The 19,320-nt window shown below is 29.3% G+C and overlaps 1 protein-coding gene across 1 annotated transcript; it reads left to right on the top strand.

Moving 5' to 3' along the window:
- Positions 1 to 8,114: 8,114 nt before the first annotated feature.
- LOC112791836 (cyclin-D1-1) lies at positions 8,115 to 12,511 on the top strand. Its single transcript, XM_025834828.3, has 6 exons — positions 8,115 to 8,608; positions 8,758 to 8,844; positions 10,367 to 10,465; positions 10,548 to 10,749; positions 10,992 to 11,122; positions 11,240 to 12,511. The coding sequence occupies exons 1-6, from the start codon at positions 8,351 to 8,353 to the stop codon at positions 11,483 to 11,485; spliced, it is 1,023 nt and encodes a 340-aa protein (XP_025690613.1). The 5' UTR covers positions 8,115 to 8,350; the 3' UTR covers positions 11,486 to 12,511.
- The last annotated feature ends 6,809 nt before the right edge of the window (positions 12,512 to 19,320 follow it).

Raw genomic sequence — 19,320 nt, 5'->3', positions numbered from 1 at the left:
TTTTTTTATTGGCTCCCAAATTGGGCTCTCCTATATTCAACGAACGACTGGCTGGCCCTAAAAGGCCCATCATAGATCGGATCATGTTCTAATGAGCTTCTCACAAAAGCCCAACGTAGAGTTTAAAAAAAAAAAGTTTCTAACTATATTGCAGAAAGCAATTTTCTTTCTCTTTTCCCTTTTCAGTTTTCGGTATTCACATGTCCATTACCCAATAAGGCACCAGTGGCACTCTTTTTTCCCCATGTGTGTGCACTAATTGGTACATGCCCACATCTTACCATTAGCTTACAACCTTTTTTTCATCACTAAATTCTGTCATGCATTGATGCATATAACTTCGTCGGCTAGTAAATCACACACGATTGCACATTCAATTTTTGCATGTGATGGTCCATGTTTTTCTTTGGATGCGTTTGATACTTTGATTTGTGCCTCGGTATACTACAAAGAGATAGACGGACAAATCTTATTTTGATTGTAGAAACAAAAACTCACACATAAAAATTTGTATTTCATGATGCAAGAGACACAGATTTTATGTCTTTCAGATGAAAAAAAATTACATAATTTTGCTATTTCTATATGTCTTTGTTTTTTATCCAGTTATCATATATAAGTTAAAAACATTTTTAAAGTTCTGTCCACTGTAATTAAACACGAAACAAAAACACGAGAGAAAAAAAATTGTCTTTGTTATTTATCTTTATTATATTGTTATAAAATCACTTCTACTAAAAATTTATACTAATAAGAGGAGGTACATATTATATATTTAATATATCTCTTTAAATAAGAATTTTTTTTTAATTTGTTCAAATTTTTTCATTGACTTTTTTTCCTTTTTTTTAGTATATCATAAAATCACTTTATTCAAAAACTTAAATTAATAAAAAAAGATATGTACTTCTATGAATCTTCTTGCAAAAGCCCGCTTTTAATTTCAGGATTTCTAAAGTTTGGATTTCTTATAATATACGTTTCCCTTATCCATATATATCTAGATTTGTTATATGACATGCTTAATGTTTTATATGGTACAAGAAAACACAGCTATTTATTAATACAATTTGCTTCGAGAATATATTATTGTAAGCTATTTCAGTTTAGTTTAACTGGTTTTTTATGAGAAATTAAGGGAAAAGTCTTCTTACCATGGACAAACCGATTTGTCATCAGTTGCCGCTACATTGTGGATCTTTTCAATTTTTTTTCTTATTCATCTTTTAATTTATTTGTTTTCTTTTCTTTGTACGTTGAAAATTTGAATGCATGGGGTCAGTTCATTTATTTAATATTTATGTTACAATTAACAACTATATGCCCACTGTGCCAATGCCACATAAAAAAGAAGGAAAAGATTGAAATGGACATTGAAAAAATAATATTTTATGTATATTGATCGATATTTTTTCAGTAAACACACAGTGGACTTACGGTAGCGTTGATAGAGAGAGAAAAACAGAAAGATTGAGATTGAGAGATAAAGATTAAAATAAATTTAAGTATTCTGTTTGATATAAAATGAGAAAGAAAAATTGAAATAAAAATGAAATTCTAATTTAATTTACACAAAAGATAAAATTAAAATTAATTAATTGAAATAAGAGTATTTTAGGTATAAAATGTTATTAAAGTTTTCGTCTCTATCTTTAAAAATTTTAGTCTCCTGTGACCCCACTTTTTAGAGGTACTGAAATACTGAAATTTTGAAGACAAAGACAAATTTTAGTACGCTTCTTAATCTCTGTCTCAGTATCTCAAAACAAACGCTACCTACTTGTTTAGGATGTTGAAAAAAAAAACCATGAACAATTAAAATACAAAGTTTATTAGTTTTTATTATTATTTCAATAAAATCACGTTGAATTTTAGACCATTGGTTAAATATGAAGATAAAAAAAAATCAGTAAATTTAAAATAATTTTAAAACAACTTACTATGAACAAAAATACGTTTCTCCAATTCATCAAAATTGTCTAACTTACGTGGCTGAAGGTACAAGTATAATATAATAATCAATTAACTATTTAAATTAAAATCAATAAAAGAAGCACGAATAATAGTGAAAAAATAGTTTGGTAAAGAACTTAAAATATATTCGAAGAGAATAATTATTAGTATTAGATTTATCTTATTTTTTACTCAGCAAACAAACTTTAACTAACAGTGCACATAGTGGTGGGTTATGCCTCTGTATAGCTACCACGAACAAATAAATTGGGAGGAAAAACTTTTAGGTAACCTATGACCCTAGCCACTTTGAAAGGGGAGAAGAAAAAAGGGATTAGATAACATATAACAAAGACAGTTTAGTGAATTTAGACTATTTAACTATTTATATATATTATTAAGCCAATTATTCCAACGGCCAAAATCTCAACCATGTTGAATATAATCATAATGTAGGTTTGACATTAATTCAACGGCCTATTAGTCTTTGAGAAAATATATACTACTTAGCCCGATATTGATATAATATTAGACAGAGCGAGTTCATAAAATAACCCAATTTTTATGGATATTGAATTAGTTTGACAAAATTATAATTAATTGGATAATTTTCTCGAACATTTTAAGTGGTTTTACTGAAGCAACTAATCGTTATGAATATAAAGTTAGTTTGTATTTTTTTTATAGTTAAAATATCGATACTTAAATTGTTAGATAAAAAAAATAATAGTTTGCTCGAATTAATCCTTATGCTTCTTCCACATGATCAAACATTCAAAAACCCAATTCTTAATGTGGATTAATTGAGGATTTGTGTTTCAATCTATATATTCACCGACCAAAGTTTGAAAAAAGCATGTAGATATATAATAATGGGGTTTAATTTCTTTTTGTGAGAGGCTCCTAACTTTGATAGGAACTAATATCCTATTGCGCCCTTAAATCAAACTCAATTGTACTTATCACAATGCATGCCACTTTTAAGTTTCTTTTCTTCAATTCATTTCAAATAACATGAAAAGGAAAAAGAAACATAAACCAAAAATGTGAAAAGAACTAGAAAGTGTTGAAAAAAGATGCAATGCCTTGCCTCTTCATATCTATGAAAGTAGATAATACAAGGATCAAATAGCCAATAGGGAAAATAAACTATATAGTACTGAAAATTATTTAGCTACTTTGCATTTTTTTTTCTTTTAAAGTAATAAATTATCAATAGATAAATTCATATGCTATAAACTACAAAGAAAGAGAACAACCACATATGATTTTTTTTTTTTTTTGGGGTGAACATATCCCCATTTCCGGGCATGGGTTGTCTTAGTCAAACAGAAGCAAAGTCTTTTTCAATTTCTTATTGTGACTAACACAAAAACCAGAAGAAGAAAAAAATGATGTCATCTTGATGTAATTCTATACAAATAAAAGTGGATTTTTGCCTTTTTTTTAAATAAAAAATACTTTTTATATATTTATATCTATAAATCATTAAATATAGGCATGGTGAATGATGGCAATATTTTGACAAAAGAACCCATCCACCACCAAATTAGTAAGGTAAATTCTATAATATTTTTATTATAATATTTAAATTGTTTAATTTATTTTTATAAATAAAAAATAAAATGTATAAAATAAAAATAAAATATTTAAAATTTATTAAATATTATCTATTTATCTTTTTTAGTAAATTATATACAATGTTATAAGCATCATAGCATTCACTAATTAATAATACCAAGGGGTTTGCTAGTGATAGGTTATCAATTGCATATTCTAGCTAGCCAAGCTAGGTTAGTTCATTTTTAATCTCAATTATTGAAAGCAATTAAAGTTAAGGCCAGGGCTATTTAATAAAGTTTTATATATGTGGATTTTGAGTATATTATTAAATAATGGTAACTAATTGTGTCATGATTTTTATCTAAATTCACTTGATCATTTCTAAGTATTCTATAATTCGATTTAACTTCGACTTCATTTAGATTTTACTAATACAGGGTACTGTTCCATGGGTACTAGCTAGTAGTAGTACACTAGTCCTCGTAACACAATTATGGAATTATTTAGTTCAATTATATTGAAGTTTTCCTTTTTAGGTTAGAATGAAAGACAACTAGTTTCTAACCATATATGTCAAAGGCAAAGCCAAATTGATTGACCAATAACCACCTAACTTAGTTACACATAAAAAAAAATTATAAAATGAGAAATTCATTAACTTAACATTTTAATATTTGTGTCAAATATAATATTTTTTCATCTTATATTCTATTATTTAGTATATTTTAAAAAAAATTGGTGATCGAATAAATAAATCATCCAATATTTTTTTTTTTAACCAATGTATGTCATTTACTTGAAAATAAATAAATCATCCACATACATATATGCCATCTTTAAAAGTCATACAAGATTGCATTTATATTGGTTATCTGATTATTTAATTTAAGTGGTTTTTTTATTGTGATTATTTATGCTAAGTTAAGAGAGTAGAAAATTAGTAAAGACAATTCAAACTTATTTATTATAATTATTAATTGCTAATTGTGAAATTAGTATTTTCCAGCTATCTTTAATTTCAAGGCACTTATTATATGATTGATGTGGAAATGCACAGCTCAGAGCAGCACTATGCAGCTCCCACTATATTTGTGGGAGTCAAATTTTTAATGTTTGGTTTCAAGGAAGAAGACAATTCAACCCAACCAATAAAGTATATAGCATTACTCTGTGTCTATAATAGTATGCAAGTCTTCAGGTCAATTTGCAATTTAGATTAACACAATACTAAAAGTAGTTTTTTTTTTTGGCATTTATGAGGATAGATATTTCAAAAGGAAATTAAAACTTATATAAGTGTATTATTTGATGACCAATATTTACAGCTACTTCTAGAGAGCCACCAGGTCCACATCAGCAAGACATTGATGTTAAGATGCAGGACGTATATATGAGTGTTTTAATTTCAAATTCTAAATTCAATAATCTATTTCAAGAGATAATTTATAAGGTATCACTAAAACATGATCACTAAAAAAATAAATAAATTCTGCCAATTATTAATGATTTCGGTTTTTATTAAACGAGAGAACATAACATGAAAAGACATCACATTCAACTCAAAACCTTAGGATATCAAATAAATGGGTCTCTCATTTTATAAACCCCTCACTCTTTCTTGTTTTCTTTGATGTGAGACTAATTTCAACACTTCTCACACTTGCAACATTAACAGGACACACTAAATACATGAGAGAATCTTGTAAGGAGAGACATATATTCTTTCTATGTAAATTTTCTTGTAAACTTTGGTAGTTAGCTATAAATTGGAGAAGAGTAAGTTAGGTAAGTCCTAATGAAATAAGAGTTTTGTTTAAATCATAAAGTATATGGATAGAGGACAAAGATATAGATTATGTTATTTTTTTTTTTGCTATTTTATGGGTAGTGTAAAATTGTAAGAATCAAAAGATTTTAGAAAATAGGGTATCTACAAATTAAAAACTATATTAAGAAGGTGTATAAAACTGGAGACAAACATATATATTGCAGAAGGATATCTAACCTTAAATAATGAGCAAATAATTTATCTTATGAAATATTTAGTAAAAGGTAGATTAAGAGCAGAGATGAAAGTCGAAAATTTGGACATGTCAATGTAATTTCTATTAGAAGAAACTAACTTAAAAGAAGGAGTTTAAGATAATATTAGATAATAGATATATAGTTGAATGATTTAAAAGACAAAAAAAAAAAAAACTCTATGGAACAATGATTTATCAGGAATACAAAGCAAATTACTATCACAACCTAGTGCCTCACATTGCTCATTGGTCCATACCCAACCTATATATGTTCCATCCATGTCTAAGAGTAAGACTACCAAGTAAGAATAATGCTATGTGATTTATTTAATCAACAAAAGACAAGGAAAAATACGAAAATATTTTTTTTTAAACTTTATTTTCTTATTCTTCTAAATTTAAAAGCAATCATGGAAGTCTTCTAAAAATTGTAATGCAAGAGAACTAGCAGAATTTTTTTATCAGTAATTAGTTAATAATATTTAAAAATATAAATTATAAGCATGTTATTAAATTACTAAATTAAAAAAAATTAGATTAATAATTATAAATGTTGAAAAAAAAATAAATTTTACTAAATTTTAAATCTTAGTTATCTATTATATCTTTATATCTTTTGCATTTGAAGTATAAATAGTAAATAAATTCATTTAATATCGAATTAAAAGAAAGATCGATTTTTTTTTTAAATTTGACTATAAAAACTCTGACTAAGTATTATGTAGGTTATAAAACTAATTTTTTTTAACTTTTAAATTATTAAAAGATACATAAATAATTATATATGCAACCAATTATAGGGGTTCAATTAGAAAAAAAAAAACACGCTTGCAGTGTGCAAATTAATTTTTAGACAAACAAAATATGAACTTGTATTTGGATTTTATTTGGGCACTTGGCGCTTAGGAAACTACATGCAAAAGACAAACAAATACTATAAACGAAAATGTTATGATGGCGCACACAAAGGGGACAAGGCTGAAAGCGAAATCGGTAATCCAATTGCATTTTTGGGGTGATAAGTTGATAATAAAAAAGTATAAAGAAATAACGTTTTTTTTAATAATTTAAATAATAGATTAAAAAATTAATTTTAATTTTAAAAAATAAATTTTGAATTAATTAGATATAATTTTTATTTTGAATAATTAATAAACCTAAAATATAGTCTATTATTTAAATTATTCGCATCTCTTGTTATCTAACTAGCAGGATTGTTAATAATAGGTATTGAAAGGTCCCAAATTTAATTAATCATCACCAATATTTAATGAGCGATGCTAGGGGGCAGTAATTTTTGTGATTGTTAACCATCAACTAGCCATCAATAATGATTTGATGGTGTGAGATTGGTGTGAGATTTCATCCAATGACTCACCTTCTTCTGCTGGTTATATGTTGGCCAAAATTCAATAAAACTGCTGGTCCCCTAGACTTTTCCATATTTAATATCAAATATGGTTCACTAGCTAGCTTCCTAGCTAGCTTCATTTATCAATTCAGCGTCCCCAACTATGTTATATAAAACAAATTCAAGAATATTTTCGTACTAGCTAGCTAGCTGGTGTAACTCATGGACATTTTGAATTTTTAAATAATTTGTGCGTTTCATCCAATAACTGTAACTGTTAAAAATATTATCTATTATTTTATGTATCAATGAAATTGATCAATCAACGTTCAGTTATCATTAATTATTATAATTATGCTAAATTTATCATGTCTCTAAACTCTTATTATAATTATATGCTTAATATATATATAAAATAATATGGTTATGCATGATTATTAAGTAAAAACATTGTAAACTTAAGTAATTATTATTACATGTCATTAATGAATAATTTTTCCTAGAATAATTTTTTCAACAGTTCACCATAGTTTTATTTGCGATTTGCCTCCCGTAATTTAATTTTGCAATGTGTTGTTTGAGATATGTTTGATCATGTCATGTGTTAATTAGTAACTTGTCATTTATCATGGTTATTTGCACTCAATAAACAATGTATAAAGGCTAGCTTTATGCGCCCTTCAATAATTCAATCAAATCAAAAACATTATACCTCTAAATTATTTACCTACATTTTAATATTAAAATAATCATTTATACACTTAATAAAATAAATATTTTACACACTTAGTAAAATAAACATATTCAATATGTTAAACCAACTGTGGAAGAGAACACATCCAATTCAAAACCTTAAAACGTTAAATTAATGAATTTTTTATCTTATAAACTCCTCACTCTTTCTTGATTTCTTTAATATAAAACTAACTTCAACATTTCTCACACTTGCAACACTAACATAGTATAGTGTTGTATTCCATTTCCGTTATTTCAATTCCAATGACCAACCGTGAATCCAAACAGTAAGAAAATGACTTATCTCAAATTCCATCTAATCCAAACAATATCTTCATCTTCATCTTTCTACCAATACTGCTCAAATAGTTTCATTAGGGTGATTTATGGAAGCCCAATCATCTCATGCCACCACATCTCAGTTTGATATCTACTACTATTACTGTCCCCACGCTTCTATTTATCAAATCAAACACGCACTTATTTGAAAAAAATGTATAATTGATGAATTTATATTTTAAGTGAAACAGGCAGACGCTGAAGCTTCAAAACAAACCAAACCAAACACAACAATACATACATCTCTTTCACCAACCACGCTCCTCCACTCACTCATCACACTCTGTCTTTATTTCTCACACACTGCTTTTAAAGTCCATCACTCTCTCTCCGCCGACTCAACCATCCACATGGCCGCAGCAAACTGAATTAACTACACATACATATGCCTCTTTGCCACCATGACCTCCTCTGCTGCGAGGACTCCTCCGGAATCCTCTCCACACAACACTCGCCGGAATCACCTTCATCATCATCGTCTTCTTCGTCTTCTTCATTGTCGTCGTCGTGGACGGAGGAATCCATCGCGTGTTTCATGGAGCACGAACGCAACTTCGTCCCCGGATTGGAGTACCTCTCCAGGTTTCAGTCTCGCTCCCTCGACGCCAACGCAAGAGAACAATCCGTTGCATGGATCCTCAAGGTAGTTACAACTGAATACCACTTCTCTCATTCCGTTCCTTCCAAAATTCCCTCATTTTACATTAATGCCACTGCCGTAACTAACTACTGCGTTTCTCTAGTAACTTCTAGATCTTCGATTTTCCCTAATTATTATTACGTGTTTCGCAGGTTCACTCGTACTATGGCTTTCAGCCTCTGACGGCATACCTCTCCGTTAATTACTTGGATCGGTTTTTGGACTCTCGCCAGCTGCCGGTCAGCACTCTCCTCTCCACAGCTTTAATTTACGTTTCGTCAAATCAAATCATATTGTCACGTGCGTGGGAAGAAATTTTCTAACGCAGTAATTAGTTACACAACTTTTCAAATGCCAAAACTTCTTATTAATTGCATGGTGAAAACTCATGTACTCTCTTTTCAGTTTTCATGTAAAGGTAATAATTAAAAGATATTAAATAATAATATAATTAAATTTATAAAATTATTCAATAATTTTTAATTATTAATTAAAAAATCTTTTAAATATATTAAAAACACTAATATTTTAATTATTTTAATTATTGATTTTAATTAATATATATTATATACATTTTTTATAATTTAAACCAATTATTAAAATAATTAAAATACTGATATTCTCAATATACTTAAAACTCTTTCTATTAACTGTATATAAAATTAATTACACTTGATTTATAACTTTTTCTTGTATTAAGTTTCTTGTGTTTTTCATTGTCTACCAAAATAAAAAAGAAAAAGTATATCATTATAGCAACCCATGGTATGACTATCCGTGATAACATCGGCAAGAGTCAATAATATGTTGCTACTTGATTACTTAATTGCTTAACAAACTTTTAGATTGGCTACAGTAAGTGTGCAAATACCTACTCTCTTTATTATCTTGTTTGTTACGTATTCATATTTAATTAAGACCTAATTATTGTGTCTAGGACTCTAATTGGTTTTGGATCGTTTTCAGTTGAATCCAAAAGCAGCGCAGCTACTATAACATTAACTCGTCAATTATTGATTAAATAAAGCACTTGTTTATATTCGACAAATGATAAAATAGTCTTGAATTTTATAAATATATATATATATGTAAAAGTACCTTTTTCGCTATAATTGTGTACGAATAATTTATACTATTAGCAAGTCAATTCTTCACGTAAAAACAAATATCAAGTAGCTAGTATATAATATATGGTATATATCAATAAGAGAAATGCAATTTTTTTATCTTTTTCCAGTTTTAAATTAATTAAAAAAAGCTAGGTACCTAATATTTCATCACTTTTAATAAAAAATACAAAAACATATCTACACAAAATACATATATATAATTCATTTTTTCATAATGTATGCGTATTTGGAGCCTGATTACATTATGTATAGATCAAAATCAATTACTAAAGTCAATCACTAATATAAAATATATATTAAAATAAAATTAAATTATACATATATTTATACACAAATATATTAGAGAATAATTTTAATAACAGATTTTAATATACCACTTGCATTTTTTATTTGTAAAAGTATACTATTGTAGATTTTTGGATCATGGAAAATGACAGGTCGGGCAAGCTTCTAGTATTACTCTCTAACCTGGCACGTGCATGGCTGATGTGTGAATACTATTTAAGACATATAGAAGCTATGAAATTAAACAAATTATTAATGGTTTAATTTATTATACAGTGATCATGAATCAAGATAATGATAATTACTTAATGATTAGCATTTCGGTTATGTTGACACTTGATTACAGCAAACAAGTGGGTGGACTCTTCAGCTTCTAGCAGTTGCTTGTTTGTCTTTAGCGGCAAAGATGGAGGAACCTCTTGTTCCCTCTCTCTTGGACCTTCAGGTATATGAGGAATCCTTTCAAAGTTCAAATAGATAATTAATAAGAAACTATGTTGATTTGGCATGTGTAATTATTTAAACAGGTGGAAGGAGCCAAATACGTATTTGAGCCGGGAACCATACGTAGGATGGAGCTACTTGTTCTTAGTGTGTTGGATTGGAGGCTTAGATCAGTTACCCCACTTAGCTTCCTTGATTTCTTTGCGTGCAAAATTGATTCAGCTGGAAATTCTACTCCCTTCCTCATTTCTCGAGCTACGGAAATCATCTTATCTAATATCCAAGGTATAGGTCATGAAATTAAAATGCATATATTTTCAAAGAGCCCTTCGTTTAATTAGTTGGACATTAGGGTAGTTAACTGTTGTTGAGGTAGCTGGACTTCATAGACAATAAATGAATAACACCGTTGAAACTTGACATAATTAAATATTAGTGGAAAGTAATGAAATTAAAGCATGCATTGTTAGTTGCTCAATGTGATTATTAATAATTCTTTTTTGTTATATTGAATTTTTGGTGGACAGAGGCTAGCTTTCTTGCTTACAGGCCATCATGTATTGCTGCCGCAGCAATACTCTGTGCAGCTAATGAAATTCCTAATTGGTCTCTTGTTAAGCCTGAGAATGCTGAATCATGGTGCCAGGGACTAAGAAAAGTAAGCATGTACTATGCTAAATAATTAATAGATATACATGTACAAGTTATCAATATTATTATAGATATCAGATCAGGTTCCAAATAAGATATATATATATGCATGTGGTCGTTGCAGGAAAAAATTATAGGGTGCTACCAGTTGATGCAAGAACTTATTGTGATTCACAGTAATCGGAGAAATCCACCTAAGTATTTGCCACAGATGCGAGTAACAACTAGGACCCGAATGAGGTCGAGTACTATCACTGTTGCATCATCATTCCCCTCGCCCTCTTCTTCATTATCCTTGTCTTACAATAAAAGGAGAAAATTAAATGACAGTTTGCGGGTGAATGAAGATGAAAAGGGAAACTCCGTGTGAAAATGAGGGGGGTGGGGGAATAAATAATGAGGGAGGGAGAAACAAAAAAGAAAAGGAAGGAAATAAGGTGGTCGTCCATGCTGTCTATGTAGAAACCTCAAAATTTTTTAGAAGGTTTTTTTTTTGTGATTAAAAATTGACTCATGAGTGATGGTGTAGATTACTATAAAGTGTATATTGTATATGTATGATGTGAGTTTGATGGGTTTGGAGCTTGGAGAATTTATAATTTATAATAATTATTATTTCAAGTTGGTTGGCATTGCCATTCATTAATGGCTTTGCAGATTCCCTTGGGGAAGGGAAGATTTTGTAACATAAATAGAATTTGCTGTGAGTGAGAATTCAGAAAGGGAAATACTGATAGATTCATTTATGGATTGGTCTTGCAATGCAAGTGTGGATGCATGGAAAGAAAGAAAGAGGGGGTTGGAGATTGGACGAATATTCAAAGGTTGCATTGATTGTTGGTGAAATAGATGAAGATAGTGGAGCCAGGTACGTATTGAATTTGAAGCTTTGAAGTTTGGGGGGTAGCTGTTCATTATTCATGTCATCATATTAGTCAAGCTTCTCATCTTTGCCAGCATGCATCATTGTTTCTTCTACAGTCAACACTACTCAGCAACAGTTTGGAGTTGGCTACATTTTGTGGACTTTACTGTGGCACGTGTGCAGATTGGTGCTGTTTTCACGTGCCAATTACGTGTGTGTGGGTGTGATATATTTTTATTATTATTTTTTTTTTACATTTTTTCTTTATTTCTTCTTTGGCCTCGAGGTATGGCCTAACTATACAGGACTCCATTGCCTGGTGTCCACGCATGTGATGGGAAATACGTGTTTATAGGTTTAAACTTTGGATTTCTTTTATTTGTTTTCAAGAGAGAGAGGGATCATGAGAGAACCCTCTTTTTCATAGTGGCCTAAATTTGGCTTATAAAATTGAGAGAAAAAGGTCTTTGGGGCCTTTTATTTGCGTGTGGTTTGTATTGAATTCATTAATAAATGACTTTATTAATTTCATATTTTGGTCACATGTCCTCTTAATCTTAAGTCTTATCATGTGATTTTATGTGCTCCTAAATAATTCAAAACTGAACATATATTGTAATATATATATATATATATATATATATATATATATATATATATATATATATATATATATATATATATATATATCCATGCAAATCCTAACATACACCCTGAATTATTAGACTTGTATATTTGTGTATATATTCATCTGGTTGTTCCTTTCAAAGCTCTCATGTGATTCATTTTGTAGTTTTGCCTTTGTTCTTATTACTCAAAAGAAAAGAAAATTGCATGTAAGATTGTGCTGTGTGGAATGTAGTGAAGAGTAGGGGGTGCAATGCTTGGTCCCTCAAGTCATAAAAGATTACCAATCAGTGACTATGACTCCTCTGATCTTAAGAGCCTCGTGACCTTCTCTCCAGCCTGTGCTATTATGGTATTCTATATATACAAATCATCTTCAATTAGCCCCCCAACAATCTCTTCCATTATATATCTGGATCCAAACATGTGGATATCATTATTTACCATGTTTCTTTTTCACATTAGACACAATTAAATGATCCATAATGAAGTGGAAATGCATGGGGTAGCAACAATTAACAATGGCCACCTACAGAGGGGGCTTTGAAACTAATATATAGCAACATATAACCCGGCCTTTTAATTACTCTTTATATATATATCTTCGATCTTCTGAGAAGCAATTTTTATTTTTAATAATAATTATTATTATGCTAACAAATAGTACAAATTAAAGCTAGACTAGAAGTGCCAAGATCAAAAAAAAGAGAGAAAAAAACAAGAGCAAAAGCTGGAAAAAGCATACAGATCTCAGAAAAGATACTTTAATCAAGAATTTTTTCTGTAATAATAATATCTATGTAGTCTCTTCAAATAGTGAAATGTCCAGCTCTATAAGACGTTGTCATTTAGCCCCTATCTCCGACATAAGGTATATTATTTTTGCATCCAGTAGCACTAACATACACCACCATGTCTTTTTTGTTTTTTCATTTTTCTTAGAAAAAGTAATAAACAAGCATGTTAATAAGTGTTAACCATTTCTCATGAAATCTTATCATCCTTCTATACGCTTGCATGACAACCACATGACAGCTTATATTATTGGCACAAATTCTTATTTTCTCCATCACATCCCATACGCTTGTGTCTAAAGTCTAATTAATTAATCTATGTTCATCAAATCATATATATTCTACTTCTCAGATAGACCATGATAAAACTTATAATAGATTTGTGACAACAATCTTATATATAGCTGAGTACCTCTTTATTTCTTCCATTGCTTTAGTTGGATATTAGCATGAACTGCATGTGTACAAAGATGAAATTAAATTAATTAATTAATTTAAGTTTTGGGGAAATTTGTAATTATTATCCATATTTTTATCCTTTTTAATTATAATATACAGAAGAATTCTTCGGTGCGATAAAAATGTCTAAGTCATCTGAGTCATAATCTCTTTTCATATGGGGGACTTTTTCTAACCCAAATTAGATGTCTTATTCCCACACTTGGCAATTTTTTCAGAGACGTGCCAATTAATTAAAGGTAGCTGCATCTCCAATCAATCGATTTAATTGCATATCCCTCATTAGACCCACACTACGGGACGTGATCCAAAAATTTGAATCAAGTGCTAATTAAATCTAATTGATCATTGATATTTATACACGATACATATAAAGAAATATAATTGTCACTCACGGTTCATGTGCGACAAAAATTTTAGACATTAATTAATTAAATAAAAGCTTACTTTTGAATTATAAGGTTAATGAGACGGATATTAGGACAAACATTAGAGCGGAAAGAATGCAATAATTTACTAATCAGTCAAATTACAGAGATAAAAGTTAATCAATTCAAATAGTTTAAATTTATCTTATTTATTATATATTTATTATAAAATATATTAAATAAAATAAAAAGGTAAATTCTACCTAACCTCTTTTAAAATAACATGTAAGTTATCCTTTATGATGTGTTACACTCTAATTGGTCAGTATCTTAACCATAGTTGTAATATTTTGTAATTTATGGTTTGAGATGGGTAATGATATAATTTCTTAAAATATTAAAACTTCACTCCTATTAATTGAAGCATATCTTCACTCCTCCATTCTTTTTTCATCATGTAACTTCGATCTTTCCAAGCGTCGCCGCAGTGGTGACAAGAAGCAGCGCCGACCTCGTTGAGATTTATTGTCCTCTCAGGCAATCTCTTTTCAATGCATCATTCCTTAACGACGTTGTTGAATTTCCATTGGCCATTCTTCCCCGTTATCGCTATCTCCAGTCGTCTTCACTTTATCCCTCTTTCTGTCGTGGATCACTTCTTACCAACATAATTAATGGTTAGTTTAGTTATTAAAATTTTTCATTAAAAAAACATATTTTTATTTAATTACATGATGAAATATATATTCATAATTAAAATATAATATAATAAAATAAATCTATTTAGAATATTTAAAAATATAATTAAAATCGTGAACATATAAATATAATAATAAATTTGTATTCTAAACAAGTAAACATATTTGTTTATCATACATAAATTATTTAAAAATAAATATATTATTAAAATTAATAATACAAATTTAAAATGATAAAATTCAATTTTCTTACCGTATTCTTTTTATAGTATTTTTATTCTTTTAATTTTTAATTTATTAGTATTTTATTATTTAATTAATAATTAAAAAATTATTTTTATGAGAAATTATTTTTTGTATTATATTAAAGAAGAGACCAATACAACAGTTTAAAAAAAACCTAAAAATGATATTTTAAATAAAATGTATTTAATATTAAAATTTTTAAATACAAAAATAAATTGTACAAATATTTAAGAGATAGATATAAAATATATGCCTAAAATAAATAAAACAGATAAAATAGGAGTACTCATGAGAAATAACAAATTATTTTTGTTCGTTTTATTTATTTTAGACATAAAATAAAGAATTATTTTTATCTGTTTTATTTATTTTAGACATGTATTTCATATTTATATCTTAGATATCTATACAATTTACTTTTGTATTTAAAATTTTTAATATTAACTATTTTTTATTTAAAATGTCATTTTTACATTATTTTTTAAATTGTTATATTGGTTTTTTTTAAGATAATACAAAAAATGATTTCTCATAAAAATAATTTGTTTAATCATTAATTAAATAATAAAGTACTAATAAATTAAAAATTAAAAGAATAAAATTCTATAAAAAATATTTGTGAGAAAGTCGAATTTTATCATTTTAAACTTGTGTTATTAATTTTAACAATTTATTTATTTTTTAAATAATTCATGTATGATAAAAGCAATGTTTCCTTGTTTAGAGTATAAATTTTATTATTATATTTGTATATTTTTTATTTTAATTATATTTTTAAGTATTCTAAATAGATTTATTTTATTATATTATATTTTACATATGAATATATTGTTGGGAATAAGACACAATTCCCCCTTGAGAAAACACCTTTGACAGAGAAATAAAATAGACACAATCACAACACAAGAATTTAACGTGGAAACTCCAATTACCGGAGAAAAAACCACGGCCGTTGTCAAATGACAACCAGAGAATATCACTATGTGAAAATTGTTACAACACATAGACTTCTTTCTCTCACCGGCACCCCAGTACACCCACACTCTTTCAAAGCAAATATCTAACTACACCTCACAACACTCTCTAATCAAAGAGTACAGAGGAAAAGAAAAATCAGATACAAGCTTAAAGTGTTTCTGACTGGTGCAAAAACAAATGGAGAACTTAGCCTCATATTTATAGCCTAGGCCACCCACTCCATTTGCTATCCTAAGCAATGTGGGACTAATTCAACCAAATCCTAACAATCTCCACCTTGATTGAAATAGTCACACATCTTCAGCTTCCATTGTCAACACCGACAATTCTTTGCTGCCATTGTCTATACCGACAATCATAGTTCAGAGAACTATCATACTCCACCATGAAAGTATACTCACTTGGAATTAGACCACTCCAAGAATTTCGCCTTGGTACAGATCGAAACCTTGCTGAAAATTCATGGTGCAACTTCCAAATTGGCTTTTCCTGGAAGTTCTTCAGCCATCGACCTAACTCCGCCACACACCTTGCATCTCAACGCCAACCAATGCCCGTGTGCAATTGTGGACCTGATTGCCACAACTCATCCTTATCCATGGCAGTGCGGTAATACCATGAGGATACTTCTTGTCTTCTAGAGAACATCATCTTCTCTCATAGAGAGAGCAACCAGAGATCTTCTCCTTCAACGCCTTGTGCAAACCTGATTGTATCAACACATCCTTGACTTGTACTTGCCACAAGCCAAAATTGATTCTTCCATCAAATTTCTCTATTTCAAGCTTCACAGCACTTGAATATCCTGACATTGTTGCAACCGTATACTGGAATATTATAACTCAACTGTAGACCGTGCACTAGGAAGGGTCCCCAGGAAAGAGAGGTGGGTCACAATGGACACACTTAAATACCAAGTCTTTCCTTAGCCAGAACCTTTTCCAAACTGCACTCTCACAGAGTCACACTGCCTTCCAGCAACAACAACAGCAACCAAAGATCAACCTCAAGCCACAGGACAAAATTCTTTTCTGATGTGGAAGGTCAGACTAGGCTGCAACCACAGAGCATACTAAGAATAAATCCCACCGAACCGAAGCTCTGATACCACTTGTTGGGAATAAGACACAATTCCCCCTTGAGAAAACACCTTTGACAGAGAAATAAAATAGACACAATCACAACACAAGAATTTAACGTGGAAACTCCAATTACCGGAGAAAAAACCACGGCCGTTGTCAAATGACAACCAGAGAATATCACTATGTGAAAATTGTTACAACACATAGACTTCTTTCTCTCACCGGCACCCCAGTACACCCACACTCTTTCAAAGCAAATATCTAACTACACCTCACAACACTCTCTAATCAAAGAGTACAGAGGAAAAGAAAAATCAGATACAAGCTTAAAGTGTTTCTGACTGGTGCAAAAACAAATGGAGAACTTAGCCTCATATTTATAGCTTAGGCCACCCACTCCATTTGCTATCCTAAGCAATGTGGGACTAATTCAACCAAATCCTAACATATATGTTCCATCATGTAATTAAATAAAGATATATTTTTTAATGACAAAATTTAATAACCAAACTAACCACGACAGAAAGAGGGATTGAGTGAGAGGACCAGGAGATGACGTTGGCGTTGGAAAGGACGGCAAAGTTACGGACGAAAGAAATTCAACGACGTCGTTAAGGATGATGCACCGAAAAAAGAAAAGAAATTGCGTGATAGAGTAGTAGATGACGACGGTCGCTTCTTGTCACAAACGTCGACGACATGCTTGGAAGGATTTGAAGCTACGTGATGAAGAAAGAATGGAGGAGTTGGAAGGAGTTGCTTCAACGGGAATGAAGTTTTTGATATTTTAAGAAATTATACCATTACCCATCTCAAATAGTAATTACAAAATAATCTAACTATAGTTAAGATAACGATCAATTAGAGTGTAACACATCATAAATAGTAACTTACATGTTATCTTAGAAGAGATTGAATAGAATTTACCAATAAAAAATAATAAATTTTGAAAAATTTTGGCTAATATTTTTTTGTTATTAAATATTTTTATTTGTCAATCAATAATATTTTAAAAACAATAAAAAATTAGTCCAAATTTAATATAACAAACACAATAAAACCGATGATCCGTTCCTAATCAATTTGTAAAAGTGACCCAAATTTATATGTTTGCGATGCAAACAAACCTTAGAACACGGTAGCTAGCTAAGTAAGCAGATGAAATTTATAGTTCGTTTCATGAAATGTTTACATATATATATATACTATTATTTTTCCCTTAATTGCTAGATAAGTAAAGGGTTTATTATTAATTTCATGATGAATTGATGACGTAAGTATATATGATTTATGGGTTTAGGGACCCTTTTGAATAATATATATTTTTTATATATGAATGGTGCGAGGCTACCAAACCCGGTGATTTATTATTGGGACTTGGATGGAAATGCTTATATTAGTAATTATTTTTAAATTTTATGTACCTAATTCACAGAAGATTTAATTTATCGGAGTGGGCAATTGAGTTTTTCATTGTGCTACTTATTTTTTGTATCAAGTACTCAAGTACAAGTTTTTATTGATTGACTAGTAACTAGTAAGGTAAACTTCAATAACAAATAGATTCTTCTGTCCAATAATAATAATAATAATAATAATAATAATAATAATAATAACAACAACATCATATAGATTCTAAGGCCATTAGCTTTCTCATGATGAGCCTAGAATACTAGCTAGTAGTCTAGTACACATGGGAGTTTGGGCTTTCTTCATCATCAATATTGAAGACCTTATCTTGTTATGGCTTATGATTTACTTATTATTATGGCATATGTGAAAAGGAATATAATAATCATGTCAATAATTATTATTAAAAACTCTACAAATAGTTAAACTATAATCAACATTGTGTAGACATATTAGAGCGTGGCACTGGGGACCAATTGTGCACTACCCAGTTTCCTTTATTTTTGTCTTAAATGTATATAGTAATCCATTACATTTATTTGCTTTCCTTATCTTGCACTAAAAAGAAAAATATAACCCTCCCCCACGAACCTCTTTTTTTTGTAAACAAAATGAACTTTAAAGTGGGAATATTTAGGAATCCTAAGTATACAACAAAAAAGCCAACCATACTTTTCT

The sequence above is a fragment of the Arachis hypogaea genome, chromosome 13, assembly GCF_003086295.3.
Source record: "Arachis hypogaea cultivar Tifrunner chromosome 13, arahy.Tifrunner.gnm2.J5K5, whole genome shotgun sequence".
Lineage (NCBI taxonomy): Eukaryota > Viridiplantae > Streptophyta > Magnoliopsida > Fabales > Fabaceae > Arachis > Arachis hypogaea.
The sequence above is the reverse complement of the archived record's forward strand: the minus strand, read 5'-3'. Positions and strand labels throughout refer to the sequence as shown.